This window comes from Tupaia chinensis, unplaced genomic scaffold (genome assembly GCF_000334495.1).
Source record: "Tupaia chinensis unplaced genomic scaffold, TupChi_1.0 Scaffold145519_1, whole genome shotgun sequence".
Taxonomy (NCBI): domain Eukaryota; kingdom Metazoa; phylum Chordata; class Mammalia; order Scandentia; family Tupaiidae; genus Tupaia; species Tupaia belangeri.
In genome coordinates, this window is record NW_006205376.1 from 3,165,101 (window position 1) to 3,184,735 (window position 19,635).

Sequence of the window (19,635 nt, forward strand, 5' to 3'; positions counted from 1 at the left end):
GTGGCATGCACACACATGCACCCAGCATCTATTTCAAGCTGCCAGGACCAGGATTCCAATCATAGTTGATGATGTGAGATCCAACTCTTTTAACCAATAGACTACAAGGCCAGCTCCAGAGTAAGGTTCTTAATGCACGAAAAAACAATCATGCTGCTCACCAATTAAAATGTTTCAAATGCTCAAAGCTTTCCCTCCATTTAGGATAAATGCAGTCTTTACATTAAATGAGCTCTAACCAGCCTTTCCCACCTTTGTCTGCAAAGTTTTATCTTAGTCAACATTCAATACTAGTGCCTGACTATCACACAACACTCTTTTCCCATCTTAGCCCTTAGACAAGCTGTGTGATGTCCTGGAACTCTGGCTGATAAACCACTCCTTTCAGCCTTAGCTCAGGTGAAACTTCCTCAGAGGCTTGCAGCTATGTTTTCTCTCATATAAATAAGATTCCCTATTGTACTCTGATAATTTATTTGAAGCATTTAGCACTTTTCATGACTCATTTTACATATATAGACAGCTGATTAATATCTGTCTTTCCTATAAACTATGTGTTTGTTAAAGACAAAGACCAGAAAAGTTTGTTGTGCTGTTTTCTCACTTGCCATTGTATTCTAAGCATCCACTCCTGGTACACCGAAATATTTTGTGAATGTTGTGGAATCAGTCTATCAGTCAGGATCCAAAATATTCTCTGTGGATAATGTCGAGCTTCTTAAAAATGACAAGTAAAGATACACTTCTAATCTGATTTCTGAACTTCATCTATTTTTACTCTGGCACTTAGCTATATTATGAAAGTTGCATTTAAATAAAACTATGTAATACTAAGTTGTGATAAATAGGATTAAGACACTAAAATAAATATTTACATAAATTTATAATTTATACGTCTCTCAAATGCAAAGTATCTATCTGGGCAGATATTACGCATATTAGCATTTTCAAAGAAGAAGATTTTTAAAAAGTTTATAAATATTAGTCTTGGAAGGGCCTGCAGGTTGCGTGGTTAAGGCACTGGACTCCCATAAGGCTAGCTGCAATTTGAGTACTGACCCTGGTGGGTTGCTTTCTCTATCTCTCTCTGGTGAGTGCACATGGCCTGTAGCAAATTAAAAATAATAACAATAATAATAAATAAAATTAAATGAAGCATTATTTTAAAAAATATTGGCTTTGGCTATCATTTATTGAATATGACACCAAAAGTACAAATCAAAAAGCAAAAATAGATAAGTTGGATTACATCAGACAACAAAGTATTTGTACAACAAAGGAAACACTCAATAAAAGAGAAGGTAACCTACAGAATTAGAAAAAATACTTATAAACCATATATTTGACAAAGGGTTAATCTCCAGACTATATAAGGAATTCCTGCAACTTGATAGCAAAAATACAAAAACAAATAAAATACCAAGCCAACTAAAAAATAGGTTAAGAAACTGAACAGAGATTTCTCCAAAGAAAACATACAAATAGCCAATGGGTATATGAAAGGTTCTGAATATCACTAATTATGAGGAAAATGTAAGACAAAACCACATAAGATACTGTCTAACATCCATGAGAATGACTGTTCTCAAAAAACACAGCAAAAAGATAACAAGTATTGGAAAATAATATGGAGAAAGGAAATCCTTAAATATTATTGGTAGGAATGCGTATTAGTGCACACACTATAGAAAACAGTATGAAGGTTTCTCAAAAATTAAAAATAGAACTGCTATAAGACACAGAAATCCTACTTCAAGCAACTGAAATATGAGGATTGGGGACTTATACAAAAGAACTATATTCAAGTGACTAGAAGTATTCATTCCAAATTACACATAAGTCTTCAAAATTTTTGCAAGAATTAAACTTACTGATATATTGATAATTCCTTATACTAATGCCAAAAAAATCAATGTAAATATTAGGTTTTAATTTAATACTTTCTATTTTTTTTTAAGAAATTTTTGCTACCGGGAGTGTACAGTCGCTGGAGACACAGAGAGACAGAGAAATAGAAAGAGAGAAATCAGCCAGAAGGGGGGATGGCTCTGATGCAATCCCTTCTCTGTTCTCCTCTTGGGATCTTAGGTATGCATGTGCACGTGCCCAGCATGAGTTTTAAACAAAGAAATATTTACTTACCCTGCAACAGTTTAATTCCTCTGCTGTAAGTATAATTATACCACATTTCTTCCCTGGAATGCCTCTAAAACAAAAATATTTATATACATTAATATTTTATATTAACATATAATATGAAGTTATATGACATAAATTAGTATTATATAAGCTAATATTATACAATATTATACAATATATTTATACTTACATAATCAAATAAAGAGCTTACTACTAAGTGGGGTCTTCCCTAATAAAATATATTTTCAGTTCTTAACCTTTAATTTACCCCAAGATCCACACTTCCCAATGAAGCTAAACTTTGAACATCACTTTCAACATGTTAGTCCTCTGAGGTTGCATGCCTCAGCCTGGCATGAGTTTAAGCCACCATGTTTGGAACTCAAACTGTGGTAGACTACATGGGAGTCCAGCAACATAAGCCATTAAGCCAACTACTGGTTCCATTTTTTAAAATGTTTAAACTATATATATGTATGTATTTAATTTTATTTGTTATTATAAATTTTTAATTTGATGAGAAAGGAAAGTGAGAGAGCAAGCTGCCAAGTGCATGATGTGAACTGTGATTGGCCATGTGGGAGTCTAGCACCTTAACCACCATGCCACCTGCCAGTCCCCTCAGATTAATCCTTAGGCTGTTCACCTAGTAAACCTGCATTCATTTTTCAAAGTACAACTCAAATGTCACCTTTCTGTCTCCCATAACTAGAAGTGTTTCCTCCTCCCTCTCTTCCTTGTGAATACTCCTACTCTGGTACAATGAGACTGGATATCCAGAGATTGTGTTTAGATTTTCACATAACTAAGTTCAAACCCCAGGTCCATCAAATAGTGACTACGGCCTTGAACAAACTGTTTAATCTTTCTGGAACTCAATTTCTTTATAAGAGAAATCAAAATAATGCATTTTTAATATCACGCATGTAAAAAGTATAACACAGAATAAATATTCAATTAATTATATTTATTATTATGTAGTTTCTTATATTATTCACAAGAGTAGCACACTGCAAAAGGTGAGTGCTTAGCATGACTATTTCTGCATGCCTACACTTGAAGATGTTAGTCACTTATTAGATGGTCTCTACATATTTGCTGAACTGAATCACATTTGAATTACAGAGTGATTTCAGAAGGCCTCAGCTAAATAAGATAGATACACAAGAGTCACATCACTTCATACCATTTCATTTAGAGAATTCTTTAACAAATTAGATCATTGTTATGCATTCTATGTAACCCTAGTATTGATGAGTTTATTATATTATTTATCTAGTGAATGATCTCTAAACACTATTCATTGAAAGGGGAAAGGGAGAGGGAAGTAGGTGAGAAAGAGATAAAGAGGTGGTCATGATAGAAAAGGTTAGGCAGTTAAAGGAGTAGAATGAAAATTCTGAGTTTCACTTATAAAGATAACAAAATTATGTAATAATCCCCAGTACAAAATTTACCAACCAGACTCCATTGCAATGACAAATTCCAAATTAAAGAAGGTGGAAGAAGAGACATAGGTGTTAATAAGTGCTAGTCCTTAACTGAGTAAAAGATAAATCAACACCTTTTCCATGCCAAATCCATTATTTTGATTGGGGCAAGAAAAACTATAAGAAAACTCTCTGCATTAATTTTTTAAATTAAATTAAAAATATTAACGGAATTATCAAAGTTACCCAGTGGCATGATCAAGTATTTATATAACATTACACTAAAATTAGGTCATGCCTAAATAATTTACAATATTAATGTAAATTCAAAGTCACTGACATATTTGTTGGCATAATACAATTGTTTCAATGAGGTCAATGATGAATTTACAGAGATTTCTGAAAGGATGTGAAATAAGAAATAAATTGTTGGCTGACGGTTATAAGCAGTGTTACTACAGTTTAGAACATAATACAGAATATGGAATGCTATATTTAATAGCTATATGTGGAATATTCCAGATTGTCTCAAAGTGTAAATTACAGGATGGCCAAACTAAAATTTAGCTATATGATCACAAAATTTTCTTGTTAAGCAAAAAAATAAGCCACATAAATAGTCCAGTAATTGAAAATGCTAACATTCAAGCAAAGAGAAATTTGCTTTAAGTCAATTTTCTTTTGATGTCTAATTATATGAGGAAACTATATCATTTCCTAAGGCAAAAATAAAAGATTGATAGTTTTTCAAAGTTACTAATTCATTTAATTTAAATCTGACACATTTATCTTTCTGTTCAATGTTTTATTTCTAAATTATTAACAAAACGTTATTTCAAAGATTTTAGTAAATTAGTTCTCCCAAAATGTAACACAGTATGTTCACTGTTAAAATGTATCATATATAAGAAAATTGCCAACTTTTGCAAAGTTGCAACTTTTCTTTAAAAGTTGAAACAGTACATTCATCAAGAAATTCATCTAGGACCAGCAGATGGTATAATGATTATATTGTCAGACTCCCATGCAGCCAACCACGGTTCAAGTCCCAGACCCAGCAGTTTAAAACTCACACCAGGCACATGAGCATGAATGCTCTAGATCCTGACAGGTGTATGGAAAAGGGATTGTGGCGTAGCCATCTCCCCTGAGAGATTATTTCTTGCTTTCTGTCCCTCTGCCTCTTTCTGTCTCTGCAGCAAGTGCATGATCCCTATAGCAAAAAATGTCTTAAAAAAAAAAAGAAAGAAAATCTTGTTACCCTGTAATTTTGAATACTGTGAGTAAATTAAATGTGACCTCATAGAATATAAATATTGACATTAAAAAAAACAAAGCAATATAGTTACTATAATATACTAAATCAGAAGCAGTATAATCAATGATTTCATACATAATTTTTCAATAACAAAAATAAACTGTTCATAATCTCTGGAGATTGAGATGTTCTTTAAAAGTAATTACTGAACACAGTAACATCCCATATATCAAAATTGTTTAAATAAATCACTTTACTATGCTTTGATAAACAGATCTATCCATCTTAAAGTTATGCTTTGCATTTGTAATGCAGTAAAGTGCATAATTATAATAGAAAAATTATGTCCTAAATCTTGGGAAACAAAAACAACATTATAATGTCCAGGAGAGATATTTAAAATACCAAAAAGAAGAAGCATATAAACATGACTATTAGTCTCGAAAACTTAATTCAATAAACACTTATTGAATTCTTACAAAGCACAACAGGCCTCTGCAATACAGGGGAAATAATGGCTTCTTTTTTTTTTTCTTTGGAGAGGTTTTCACTATAGGGCCTGTGCGCTTGCCAGACAGACAGAGAGACAGAAGGCGAGAAATCACCCCACAGGGGGGATGGCCATGCTGCAATCCCTTCTCCTCCATTCTCCTCTCGGTATCTTGGGCACGCACGCACGCACACGCACCTGGCGTGAGTTTTAAGCCATCTGGTCTGGGACGCAAACCACGGTCAACTACATGGGAGTCCAGCAACATAGCCACATAACAGCTTCTTTTTAAGTCTCGCAAGTGCTGTATGAGGACAGGGATGGGGAAAGGTATTCAGCCTCCTGACTGAATTTTAGGTTATCCAGGTGCTATGTTCCAGCACTCTGTGGAACCCACATGTACTAGGGTTCACAGAAGAATGAACAGGACCACAGTAAGAAAAACCACTGCGGTTTTGCTTATAATTGTTTGGATATTTTGTTGCTTGATTAATTTTTTAGGTTGACCTGCTTAAGAAAGGACTACAGTCGGGCCAGCTGGTGACATGGTGGTTAAGGTGGCTGAATCCCATATGCCCGACTGTGTGGTTTGTGTCCCAGACCAGGATGCTTGAAAAACATGCAGGGCACATGTGTGTGCAAATCCCCAAAGGAGGGAGAGCTGGAGGAGAAGGGATTGCGGTGCAGTTACCCTCCCCATGTGGAAGGGTACTTTTTCATTTTCATTTTTTTCTCTCTTTCTCTCTCACTCTTACTCTTCTGTTTCTTTGGTGAGCACACATACCTACTGACAATTTTTTTTTAAGTACAATAGAGTATTTAAAACAAACAAGTAAACAAAGATTTTATGAAATGATGGGGAAAAACAACCTTCACTAAAACGCTGTGAGAAGCTAAACAATTCAGTTAGCTACAAATGGTGTGTGTGTGTGTGTGTGTGTGTGTGTGTGTGTGTGCGTGATAGAGATTTTTGCTGTAGGGCACATGTGCTTGCCAGAGAGACAGAAACCAATAAATCACTCCTCCTCCCAGGCAGGATGGCCATGCTTCTCCTCCATTCTCCTCTCAGGATTTTGGACATGCACACATACGTGCCCAGTGTGAGTTTTAAGTCACCAGTTCTGGGACTTGAACCACAGTTGACTACATGGTAGTCCAGTGACATAAAAATTATGCCATCTGTTGGTCTGACAAATGGTATATTTATTTTAACAAGAACTGAATATATTGTGCAAATGACTAAAAATATACAATAGAATATAGTTGTATTTGCAAATGTCTCTTTACTAAACTCCCTCTAGGTCTAGAATCTGTCATCTGTGTTAACTCAGTCTGAGAAAGAGTTGAGACTCTGTTGACATATCCCTTATTACTATTATTAACCCCAGCAGATGGCATAGTATTTAGATCGCTGGACTCCCACATACGGCAGTACGAGTCCAAGACCCCATGGCTTGAAAATCACGCCAGGCACATGTGCGTTTGTGTCCAAGAGCCTGAGAAGAGAATGGATAAGGGATTGCAATGTGGCCATTTCCCTCTCACTGTCTCTCTCTCTCTCCCCCTTCCTCTGGCGAGCTCACATGCCCTAATGCAAAAACCTCTAAAAAAAAAAAAAAATCAATATTGTTATCAAAGCAGACAGTGAGCTGCAAAGATCACTGAGTTTTTCATTTACTGGAATTCATTCTTAGGGTGGCCTGATGCACTGCACATCTCCCTGAGCCCAAGCTGGGACTACATACAGCCTTGTCAAGGCTAAATAGTCACAAAAGCTTTTTCTAAAAAACAAATTTAAAAATATATAAATACACTAACAGTATCTAATCTCTCCCCCTTTCTATTGCTCAAGAAATATGTAACTTTGAAAGCAACTTTGAAAGGAGAAAAAGCCCAGAAAGCTCAATATTGTTAGAGATGCAGGCAAGTCATCCTGCCTTACCAGATGGAAAAACAACCAAGAACCTCAAAACAAAACAAAAAAACAACACACACACACACACACACACACAATACCAGAAAGGATGAGAACATCATACAGTTTTCTTATCCCCACTTTGTGAATTCAAAACAATGATTTTCCAAATCAGGGGAAATCACCCCAGTATACTTATTTAATTCTTCCCATAAGTAGATACAGATTTTTTTTTTTAATTACTCCATTAGTTTTCCTCTATTTAGTCCGTGTTGTCTGCGCTGGCAAACAACTGACTGCTGTTTATCTCAGGAAAAGGAGGGACGCAGACAGGGCTTGAGGAAGTTATGTGGGTAAGAGACAATGGGAAAATCCCCTTGAAATATAATGACTGAAGTCAGAAAGTGTATCCCTTGACAGATCTTCTCACCATTCAGAGATATTCTTCACTTTTCAATAAACACGTTTGTATTACTACAGTAAAATAAAATCTGTAAGTCTCTCTCAGAGATATACATAAATAGATTCAGTTTCTGAAGGCAATGTAGTTCTGTGTTTAAGCGCGTGAACTTGGAAGCCAGACAAACTCGACTTGAATCTTGGTTTCTCTAGAATCCTTGTCTCAATTCTTCCTCTGACAAATGGGGAGAATAACACCTACTTAGCTCATACTCATGCAGGGAGGGTTAAAGAAGTGAATATGTGTAAAGCAGGAAGAATGGTGACTGATGCATTATAAGAATTCGATTAAATTAGCCATTGGTATTATTAAAAAAAAAAAAATCCACAGCTCCTTTTCACTTACTTGATTACTAAGAACTTATTGAGTGTGAAAGCAGAGACAATTCCCAAAGATGTCTTCCAAAAACTGATGTTATCAGCAGGTTAGGGCTCAAACCAAGACAAGAATGATGCTTATGTTCCAAGGTTGGCCCGTAAAGGTCTTTTAGTCTGTTTAACTACCGAACTAATATTCCTAGCCAGCATTCTGAATCCTGGCATCATCAAATTATGCCATACAAAAGAGAAAGAAGAAATGAGCAATGAAGTTCACTGTCAATTTTAGTTTCTCTGAAAGAGTTAATCCCAGCGTGATTTCTAAACACTGTCAATACAAGGGCAACTCTTTAGAAACTCAGATGTTAAAACTAATTGACACTAGGAATGTCTATTTAATCTATAAAAGTGGGTATGGTTTGATTTAGAACCCATCTTCCACAACAGCAGAGATCGTATCATTTATTTCTTTTCAATGATGATGCCTCAACCAGGTTTTCAATTGAACCCAATGAGATTAGGCAAATACAAACAAAAACTTCCTGCAAAAGTGTACACTCTGGGAGAACACTGGCATCAGCAACAGAAGACAGAATGGCCCGTCTACTCCTAGACTTCCTGACCAGTTGGAGCAAGTCCAGAAATGCATAATCTTTCTCTAGTCAGAATACATCCTCATTGCAATTAGTCAGGCAAGCTGTCTAAGGGTCATCCTTGAAGTCTTGTGCAAAGACTCATCAACTTATTACCAATCCTATAAAATCAACTTTCAAAATATCATTATTATTATTATTTTGTTATTATTATTATTTTGTATAGAGATTGTTGCTATAGAGACTGTGTGCACTTGCTGGAGAGACAGAAAAAGAGAGAGAGACAGAAAGTGAGAAATTACCCCCCCCCCAGGGGGAGTGGCCACACTGCAATCCCTTCTCCTCCATTCTCCTCTCAGGTTTTTGGATACACACGCACATGTGCCCAGCATGTTTCAGGCTGCTGGATCTGGGATTTAAATCACAGTCAGCCACATGGGAGTCCAGCACCTAAACAGCTATGCCACCTGCTGGCCCCATTATTACTTTTAGAACAGGGTCTCACTATGTCAAGATCCTCTTGCCTCAGCTAACTAATAATAGCATCTATGTGTGTTCTCCTGTGGTGCCATGCAAACAGATTTTTAATCTATCCATTTCTTCTCCAAACAATCATCTTTCTGTTAATAACACATAACCATTCTTCATATGGGAGTGAGTCTCTTTGAACAAAAATTGTTAATTTTCCCAATATATTTATGTTGAAATTCAAAATAATAAAAATGGCCTACATATTCTGATCCAAGCTAATATTCTAATTTCCATAGGACTTATGTCAATATGTAACTATACTTATTTGTGTGACTACTCATTTAATGAATTAATGGTAAACAATGAAGACAGAAACAATTCTGCATTTTTATCATTTTATATTTAGTACCTAACAGTTTCTGGTCCTTAATGGATTCCTAATATAAGCTTGTGGAATAAGTTAATTTGAAAAAACAATAACAGCCAATCTCTAAGACTTCTACTATATTCAGATTCCATCTACCTGAAAGAGAAGTAAATAAATCCAGTCAGTAAATTATTTTCTCTATATAGTAAGCACTAATAAAAAATGATTTTGCCTTTTGTTTTTCTTTCTTAGACTGGGGTGCCTAAAGGAGTTGCTTGTGCATAAGCCTCATAAGAACAAGGGAAATGTCACACTAAGTCAGAAAAACCGACCAATCATTCTGGGGCCTGTCTCTGGTGATAACGGTAAAAGCTATTTTGAGAAAAATGCATTCTTGTTACCCACATCTGTCATAAATGCCATATTCTTTGCAAGCCTTTCTATCCAGAAGAGTGCTTCATTAATGATTTTAGTTAAAACTACTGGGATCTATGAACAGAGCAAAGAATCATGGGAATTTACAGTTGCATATGATCTGCTTATTTGGAATAAAACAATTATATCCCCAGAGATCCTTCAAGAGCATGAAGGCTTCAAAAACGAATGTAAAAAAAAATGGTTCAGCTGATGGGGCCAGCAGTTGGCATAATGGCTATGTCACTGGACTCCCTTGTAGTCAACCGTGGTTCAAGTCCCAGACCCGGTGGCTTAAACTCATGCCGGGACGTGTGTGTATGTGCCCAAGATCCAGAGAGGAGGATGGAGAAGGGATTGCAGCATGGCCATCTCCCTGGGGATTTCTTTCTCTCTCTCTCTCTCTCTCTCTCTCTTTCTCTCTCTGTCTTTCTGGCAAACGCACACGCCATACAAAAAAAACCTCATAAAAAAAAAAAAGGTTCAGCTGAACATGTATTAAATTTCCATTATATGTAAGGCTCACAAGCTTGTGCATGATACTTAAAGAAATGTACTAACATTTTCTCTACTTTTGGCCTTTAGAGAATGTGCAGTTTTTCAGACAGGCTCTTCCAGAAGCAGATAAATGCCTTATTTTTTCTAGGCTGATGAAGTAGTTAATCTCTCTCTCTAAAATGCAATCAATGGTTTACTTTTTTAAAAAGAATTATTTATTTAATTTTATTTATAATCATTATTGTTATTTTTAAATTTGGTACAGAGCATGTGCATTCACCAGAAAAAGACAGAGAATGAAAGAGAAAGTGAGAAAGCAAGCTGGCAGGTCTAGGATTTGAACTGCAGTTAGCTATGTGGGAGTCCAGAGCCTTAACCATTATGCTACCTGCTGGCCCCAGTAGTTTTCTTTTTAGTGTCTTCAATTATATAAAGATTACTAACTTGTGTACACAACTGTATGAATTTTGCAAATGAAAGAATAAAAAGAATTCTTTGACAATGAACTCTAGGGTTTTTTGCAACTACATATAAACATGGGCCAGTGGTCTAAAATCAGGTTATTTAAAAATATAATAATAAAAATATCTCATAAAACCTAAACTAATGAGAAGACAAAAATCTAGCTCACTTCCCTAGTTTGTTCAGCTAAATAAATAATGACAATAGACAAAAGTTCTGAATATTTGTATTTGGTAACACTTAACTACTTACATAAATGTAATCAAGTTTAACATTGCACTTCCCTTAATCTTACTGAATTTCTAGCTAAACACTTGTCTAAAGAAAGTAAAGACAGAAAGGAAGGGATGGGGGAAGAAAGAAGGAATGGAGAGTATTAGGTGCTATGTTTTAAGAGGCCTTTACTAAAAGATATTGGCCATTAATAATAACAGTATTAATAATAGCTACCACTTGATTCATTAAATTTCAGTATTCTCTATGACAAATGTTCTATATATATATAGTGTTTCTATTTCTTACAATATCCCTCTTCATAGTGTAGTATTCAGATTTTTAGATGAGGAAATTGGAGCTCAGGAATTTACAGTAGTTTGCTCAAATTATTGGGTTGTCAGGAAGGTCATGGCACATTTTTGCATAGGAAAACATAGAAACATACACCATGACTTTTTTGATGACCTAAAATATACTTAAAAAATTGTGACACTTAGGTCAGACTGCCCTCAAAACCCATATGCTATCAACTCTATCATGGTGGCTATTAATTTATTTCCAGACTGAATTCTTCATGCTACAAATGTGACCCTAGATGTAAAAACAGAACGCAGATGTAAAAATGCTGAAATGCTGCAGAGCAGGCTATAGAGATAGAAGTAAAGACATCATCTTCTGATTCCACCCGTTGTTTTTCCCCTACCAAAATAAATGAGAAAGTCTAAAACAAAAAAATCAATCTAATTTCCAAGGAAGCTAATAAAGTAAAAATGACTTTGAGGGCCAAAAAGTTCCTCAATGTTGCTATGTTTTCACATGTAAAAAGTTGTACAATAAAGACACACCCTGCTTTATTACAAGTTTGTATGTTTCTCACCTTCATGAATCACCATCCTATCCCTCTTCCTCCTCCTCCTCTTCCTTCTCACACTGAGATCTGATCTCTGCGTACATTTGTGCATGCATGGTCATGACATAGCTCTCGGTCCGCATTTGAGTCTGATCTTTAAGTAACCCTTTAAAGTTCAGCCTCGAGTCCCCTCAGGCCTATTCTCCTATTTTGATATTCCGCCTTATATGCGCTTCCTTTCTGCTTTGTTCCTCTTCTCTTGTTTCCCTTGTTAAATTTCAGCTCGGTCCTGAAACTCTTCATCACAGTTAGGATTGTCATGTCCATCAGATCACTGCAAGCTGGTCTGCCAATCATCACCTGTCTCTGATTCCCTGTCCCTTACTCTTCCCGATGTCAGTACACTCACTGTCCGTCTCGGATCCCTCTCTGTATTAACCGTCCACTCCTGCTTGCCTACATCACAAGCTGCTGTTGCCAGCCTGCAAAGTATATAGCTTTTCCTTCCTCAAGCTCCTTTTGCCAAAACAGCTGCTGGTTCAGTCACACCCCACTCCCCGCCCCAGCTCTTGCTTGTCCCCAGATTAAGAATCGCCTTCTTGATCACAACAGTCTCTACTTTCTTGCCTCATACTTTCATATGAAACCAGCCATGCCTGGCTGAGAGTAACAGGAATAAGCAGGTCTATTACTTGATGAACATAATGCATGTTTTCCTCTCTGGAGAGAATGGCGATCTTTCTTAAACTGATGCTGATTCTAGCATTTTGGAAGGCTCTGCTGTATCCATCATTGAAATCCCTAAAGATAGAAGTAAAACTCTCTGACAGCATCACACAGAAAATTGGATACAATCTCACAGCATGAGAAAACACGCCGCTGAGTGGGTATAATACTAAATAATAATGGGACGATCTAAAGAGAGGAGCCGATGAGTCATCATAGGAAGGCACAGTAAATGCTGCAGACAAATTAAGTAGCACAAGACTCATTTTAGGAGGGTTCTGGGAAAAGACCAAAAGTGTAGGATAGAATGAAGATAGGAGAAATTTTGTTTGCTTAAAGCTTAAGTCTGACAGAACGGACTGCTAGAGACAGCAAAAATCTTGAGTTGCTACCTAAAAGCAAATTAAAAATTCTTGAATGTCAATTTTAAATGATTTCATCTTAGTTTCTACAAAATATTTTAAAATAAAAACTTTTATTCTCATAATTAAATGACAACATTTAATGCTGGAAATGACAATAATAACCAAAGCACAGGAATTTAAAAGGCTTGAGTTTAAATTAAAATTCTGAATTCTGATAATTTAATAAAGCATGAGGCTATCTACTACAAGACACCATTTCTTCCTTGTAACAAACCTCACTTAGTAGTCAAGTAGTCAAAACCTTGATTAATAATTGGATTGGTACGGCTAGCAGGTGGTGTGGTGGTTAAGGCGCTGGATTCCCATATGGCTAACCACAGTTCGAGTCAAGACACCACAGTGTCTTGAAAATCATGCTCAGTACATGTGCATGTGTGTCCAAAATCCCAAGAGGATTGGGAGGAGAAGGGATTGCAGTGTGGCCATTCCCCTAGGGGCTGTTTTCTCACATTTCCTCTCTCTGTCCTCTCTGTCACTCTTCAGCAAGTTCACATGCCTGGCAAAGAGCTTAAAAAAATAATGATGATAATAACAATAAATAATTTAGTACTCGTGTCCTTTAATTTCCCAAATTTTACAGTTATCATCAATTTAAAAAGACTACCTTTGAGGAGGTATTATAACACAATTATAATTAAGAAGGGAGAAGAAATTATTCTGAATATCTTATTAGAAAATAATTCAAACTAGGCCATTTAAAGGGAAGAAAACAAGGGAATATTTTTGAATGACTCAGAATATACTAATTGGAAAATAAATCTCTAAACTAAAACAAATTAGTAAATAAAAGTTAAATCACTTGGATAATGCTATTTAAGATAAATGACATGTGGGACACAGGAGGACTTTGCATTTGTGATGAGATTTTGTTAATTGTAGGTAGATTATCTGCCTCAGGAGGTGTCCTGTGCTGCAATTCATACTATTCCCATCACAATAACAAAAGATTACCTTCCTCTGCAACAGGATTGCAAAAAGTAATGGCTCTGGCAAGAGAGTGTATAATTTCTATCTCCAGTCATGAGGAACAGACCGTGAAAAATAGCAGAATATTTAGCGACTCTCCTACAATGTTATCTGTCACTGGAGAGCTAAGCCCCGCCAGGGCAGGTTTACACAGGTTGCAGGGAGTGGAACAAGAAGGAAGTGGGAGTGGGTGGAGTCAGTGCAGACAAAGAGAAATAGATGCAACATCTACATCTTAAATATTTATTATTTCCCAATGTGAATGTTTTCATCACTCTGCCATGCTTCCATATATTCTACTCCTTTTATATATTATATGATAAACCATGGAATCTTTAAAAGTTGTGTGTGTCACTGAGACTCCAGCCTGAGCAGAAAACATGCCTGACCTGGGACCATCTCCAATATTCCCCCTGGCTCTGTCCTTTCTTCCAAGCCCATTCTCTCTTCCATTTAAACATTCCATACCTTCCAACCTTCCCAACTCTCCTCTCCATTTTCTCATTCGATTGACTTTAGGAAAAAGCAAAGTATAGAGAAAAGAATGTCAAGGCAGGAGTTATCAAGATGAGTGTAAAATCTGTAGGAATTTGTGGAGTTGACCAGATAAGCTTCTATGCAAACAGCATTTCACTCTCTTTCTCAACCCAGCTGTGCTTTTTCACAGAAAAAGTATCGATGATCTTGATTGCCTTTCATTTGAGGTTGAGGTAAGGGAGTAAAATGCTATTTGCACAGAAGCTGCATTTTCTCTCAAAGTACTTGAACGTCACACTCAGCCCTAGACCTTGTTCAATCCACATCATCTTCCTCCAATAAATGCCTCTCTTGCAACTAGTTTTTTTTTTTTATTTTTTATAAATGCCAATCTTTTCTCAAGTAATGAGAAAGATGGCTACAAAATGATTTTTCCAATACAGTGATCAACTGGATAGCAGCAGCTGCTCAGGTAACAACCCATGGGTATATCTTTGGATGCTTTAATTAATAGAGCCAAACTATCCTTCCACTAACAAACTAATCACATTCTGTTTTAATCTCCTTTTTCTATTTCTTTTCCTTTCTTTCCTCGTGTTCCTCCTTTCTATTTTCCCCCCTTCAGTAATGTCTCACAGTGGCACCTGTACTGGCCTTGAACTTGTAATCCTCCTTTCCCGAGCAACTGCGATTACAGGGTGCACCACTGTACTGAGCTATTGACTCTCTTATTTCTAATTAATGTCTCCTGTTTGATTTTTCTCTTTCATCTCTTTCCTCTCATTTATCTGGAGTATCTATAATTTAATTCCCAATATTCCAAAGCTTCATTCTGCAGTTCCTGTAGTTTTGTTTTTTTTGATTCTTCCGTTCGGAGGCAATGTCTTTGCTCTACTCAAGTCTACATTTCATTACTCACTATTAACGCTTGCCTAGTTCGACGTTCTTAGAAAAATCCAAAATCGAAGCCCACTTTCAATTTTTTTTCTTATGTCTATGTGAGGGATTCTCCAGTCAGGTCAAAGGCTGACTCAAAGATCAGTTACATACACTTAGAAAACCAAATGCCTGGGCTGGCAGGTAACATGGTAGCTGAGGCACTCGACTCCCACATGATCGATTGCAGTTAGAGTCTTGGACCTGGCAGCTTGCTTCCTTGCTTTCCATCTCTCTCTGAATCTGTCTCTCTCTGGTCAAAATAAAAAAAATAAAAATAACAATAACAAATAAAAAAAAAAAGAAGACTGAACCCTTTTTGGCCTTTTTAAATAAGAGCTATAACATGAAGAGTTTTGATAAATCGTCTAAATTACAAAATTATTTTTCAACTTAGACAAAAATAGAAACTTTTGTCCAAATGAAGCAGAGTGTAATGACAGTAGATCCACACGGTATAAACAGGTTTCCAAGATTTGCTTCACTATGTGACCCCCCCTCAGCAAATACTAAGAAAAAGGGCTTCCCTATCTTTCTGATTATGCAAGATGATCCTGATTCAGCCACCAGCAAAATCTCCTAACATCTTTATATTCTACCCATCTTTAACCTAGGTATGAAATTGACTTTTTGGTATTGTCTAGTGAGAATTACTGAATCAGGTGAACAAGGACCACGTTTTAAGCTACGTTCTATTCACCACATATACCAACTGCTATAATAATATCAAATTTTAACATGTTTCAAAGCTAATATTAATATCTCCACTAAGGAAAAACATTTATAATTTAACAATCTAATAAGTTAGAATTATAGCTAGGCAAATATTTTGTAACTAAGACCTCAAAGTATAGGGAGAAAAAGCAAAAATAGATAAATAGGATTATATGGGGGGGAAAAAAGCCTTCTACACAGCAAAGGACATTAACAAAAGAGCAAGAGACAACTATGTCATGAGAAAAAATATTTTTAAACTATACATTAAATGAAAGATTAATAACCAGTATATACAAAGTATCAAGTAACTCAGCAGCAAAAAATAGTAAGCAAATAATCTGACTTTAAAAAATAGGCAAATAATCTGAATAGACATTTCTTAAAGCACACAAATGTTCAACAAGCATAAGAATAAATATTGGACACCACCAATCATCAGGGAAATGCAAATCAAAATCACAGTAAGATATCCTATCCTAATTAGAATGGTTATTATTAAAAAGACAAAAAATAACAAATGTTGTTAAGAACATGGATAGAGGAGAATTATTTTACACTGTTTGTAGAAATGCAAATTCATCTGGCCATTATGAAAAACAGTATGGAAAGTCCTCAAAAAACTAAAACAGTACTGCTGAATGATACAGCAGTATACTGCATCATGCAGGGGCACTGCTCACTATTAGGCACATACCCAAAGGGAAAAAGTCCACCTGTTGTGGAGATATCTGCACGCCAATGTTTGCTAGAGGACAGCTCACAATAGCCAGTCAACCTGAGTCCATTAATAGATGAATGGCTAAAGGAAGCATAGTGTGTATAAGTATACACACACATAAACACACACACACAGTAGCATGGTCACCTACATGGAAGTCCAGAAACATAACAATTATGCCATTTGTTGGTCCCACAGACTTCAAATTTCACAAACATTTTGACATTGTGGTTAGCTCTGCAATTGTACCATTCTTCCTAGGTCTTCTGATTTTTATAGAAAGTGAGAGATTCCAAATAATCAGGACTACAGAGGAGAATAAAGGAGGAAGAGGAGGAAAAAAGGCATAGAAAATTTCTAGAATGGTTTCTGCATTTTTTTTTAGAACTGGAAAAGAATAGGTTCCATCTACGCAACTGATCTGAAAATTAAACATGGTCTTGAGTAACTGAAGGTGAGGAGAAGAGATAACATTCTTAGTTATTGCCTTTTCTCAACATTTACACACTGATTAATCTTCTGGCCAATTTTACAGTAAAGTTAGTATTAAAATCTCAATCACTAGAATGCATACATTAAACATACGGTATAAAATAAAAGGTGGTTCTGCATACAGTCTGTGACCCATAGGAGTAAATTCTGCTTTTTAAAAAGTATTAAATCTAACAATTAACAGTGCAACCAAAAGGAGCACACCTTATTTTCCTTCCTAAATATGACTATTTCATCCTGTGAACATTTTCATCACAACATGGCAACTGAAATATAAATTACTCTTACAACTATGTTACAATTATTTGTTGGAAAAAACTCAAACAAGATCTTAAAAGCCACTTTTGGTCTACAACTATGGATACATAAATTTCAAACTCCCAAAATAGAAACTAAAGACTTAACATTTCATTGTCTGAATTGAAAAATACTTACACTATTGGCTTTTCCAGGCGACTTCCTTGTGAACCAACAATTTCCCCCAAGGTACAAAATACTTGTCCCAGGAAGTCCTAAAATGCATAAAAGGATCAGAGGTGTTAAGTTCCCAAACTATCTCGACAGTACATACTTGGTACATCACATTTTCATTGTTCCTATTGTCGAAATAGTACATCTTCTCATTTCCAATAACAGTAGGCATTAATTTTAGCATGCGACTTTCCCATGGGTTTGTACAGCATCCAGTGCTTTTAATCACAGAGCAAATGTGTTATTTCCTTTCTTTCCATATTGTAAACTAAAATGAAGGTGGAAAAAAGTCTGAGGAGTTGAATGCACAGCTGGCTTGACTTTAGATGCCTCAGACACCACTAAGCTGCTGGCTGAGGAGACAACTCGAGAGCGCACACAGCAGAGGTGACTAACGATTCTGTAATACTTAGAGAAAGGTGGGGAGACGTAGTGGCTGTGATTGGGGTGCACAGCCCCCCTGCCCGGCATCTATTCCAGTCCCACCACTTACTATCTGTGGTGATGGGAAGTTAGTTATGCTCTCCAGTGCCTCCTTTCTAAGCTGTATTAGCATCTTCTCATAGAGTTGTTGTTGTTTTTTTTTTTTTTTTGGAGAGATTTTCACTATAGGGCGCGTGCGCTCGCCAGACAGACAGAGAGAGACATAGAGACAGAAAGCGAGAAATCACCCCCCGGGGGGGATGGTCACGCCGAAATCCCTTCTCCTCCATTCTCCTCTCGGGATCTTGGGCATGCACACACATGCGCCCGGTGTGAGTTTTAAGCCGCCGGGTCCGGGACGTGAACCGCAGTCGGCTATGTGGGAGTCCAGCAACATAGCCATTACGCTAACTGCTGGTTCCTCATAGAGTTGTTTTGAAGGTTCAATGAATACTGCTTAAGTCAACACTAGCATAAATTGCCTAAAAATGGGTAAAGTAAAATACATTATAGTGTTCATTATGTATAATTACATGGATTGTTTTTTAGAGGTTTTTGTCTTAGGGTACGTGTGCTTGCAGTGGGGAGAGAGAGAGAAAGATGATAAGGAAAAGTGAAAAATCACCACCAAGGAGGGATGGCCATCGCAGTCCTTTCTCCTCCATTCTCCTGGGATCTTGAGCATGCGTGCATACGTACTGGGCATGATTCTAAAGCCACCAAGTCTGGGACTCGAGCTACAGTCCAGCATTGTAACCGCTATGCCATCTGCTTATCTCAGTTTACATGAATCTCATTATAAAGACTCAGCTTAATCTCGGGACCAACAATTAGCATAATGGCTATGTCGCTGGACTCCCATGTAGTCAACAGTGGTTCACGTCCCGGACCCGGTGGCTTAAACTCACACTGGGCGCATGTGCGTGCATACCCAAGATCCCGAGAGGAGAATGGAGGAGAAGGGATTGTGTCGTGGCCATCCCCCCTGGGGGATGATTTCTCGCTTTCTGTCTCTCTGTCTCTCTCTCTCTCTCTCTGTCTGGCGAGTGCATGCACCCTATAGCAAAAATCTCAAAAAATAAATAAATAAATAAAAGAAGACTCAGCTTAATCTCAAAAAATGAATCTCAGCCCCAGCAGCTTGAAAACACAGCCGGCGTATCAGCATGCACGCTCCAAATCCCAATAGGATGGAGAAATGGAGAAGAGATTGCGATGTGACCATACTCCACTGGGAGGTGCTCACCTCCCTCCCAAACCAGCTCTTTCTGGCAAGCTAACACACTCCATGCCACAAACAAACAAACAAAAACTTAAAAAAAAAGAAAAAAACAAAAAAAAAACTAGGAGATGTTTCAGAGAGAAATCCCTCTGCCCATAGCAGGTTAACCTACCCAGTATATA

The 19,635-nt window shown here is 36.7% G+C and overlaps 1 protein-coding gene across 2 annotated transcripts in view; it reads right to left on the reverse strand.

Moving 5' to 3' along the window:
- CPNE8 (copine 8) overlaps window positions 1–19,635 on the reverse strand; it is a 203,416-nt gene that overhangs the window by 104,118 nt on the left and 79,663 nt on the right. For both annotated transcript variants that reach the window (XM_006168092.3, XM_027768098.1), the window contains exons 6-7: window positions 17,773–17,849; window positions 2,143–2,206 (exon numbers count right to left, since the gene is read on the reverse strand). In XM_006168092.3, coding sequence (XP_006168154.1) covers window positions 2,143–2,206; window positions 17,773–17,849 — 141 coding nt within the window. The remainder of the gene's footprint in view (window positions 1–2,142; window positions 2,207–17,772; window positions 17,850–19,635) is intronic.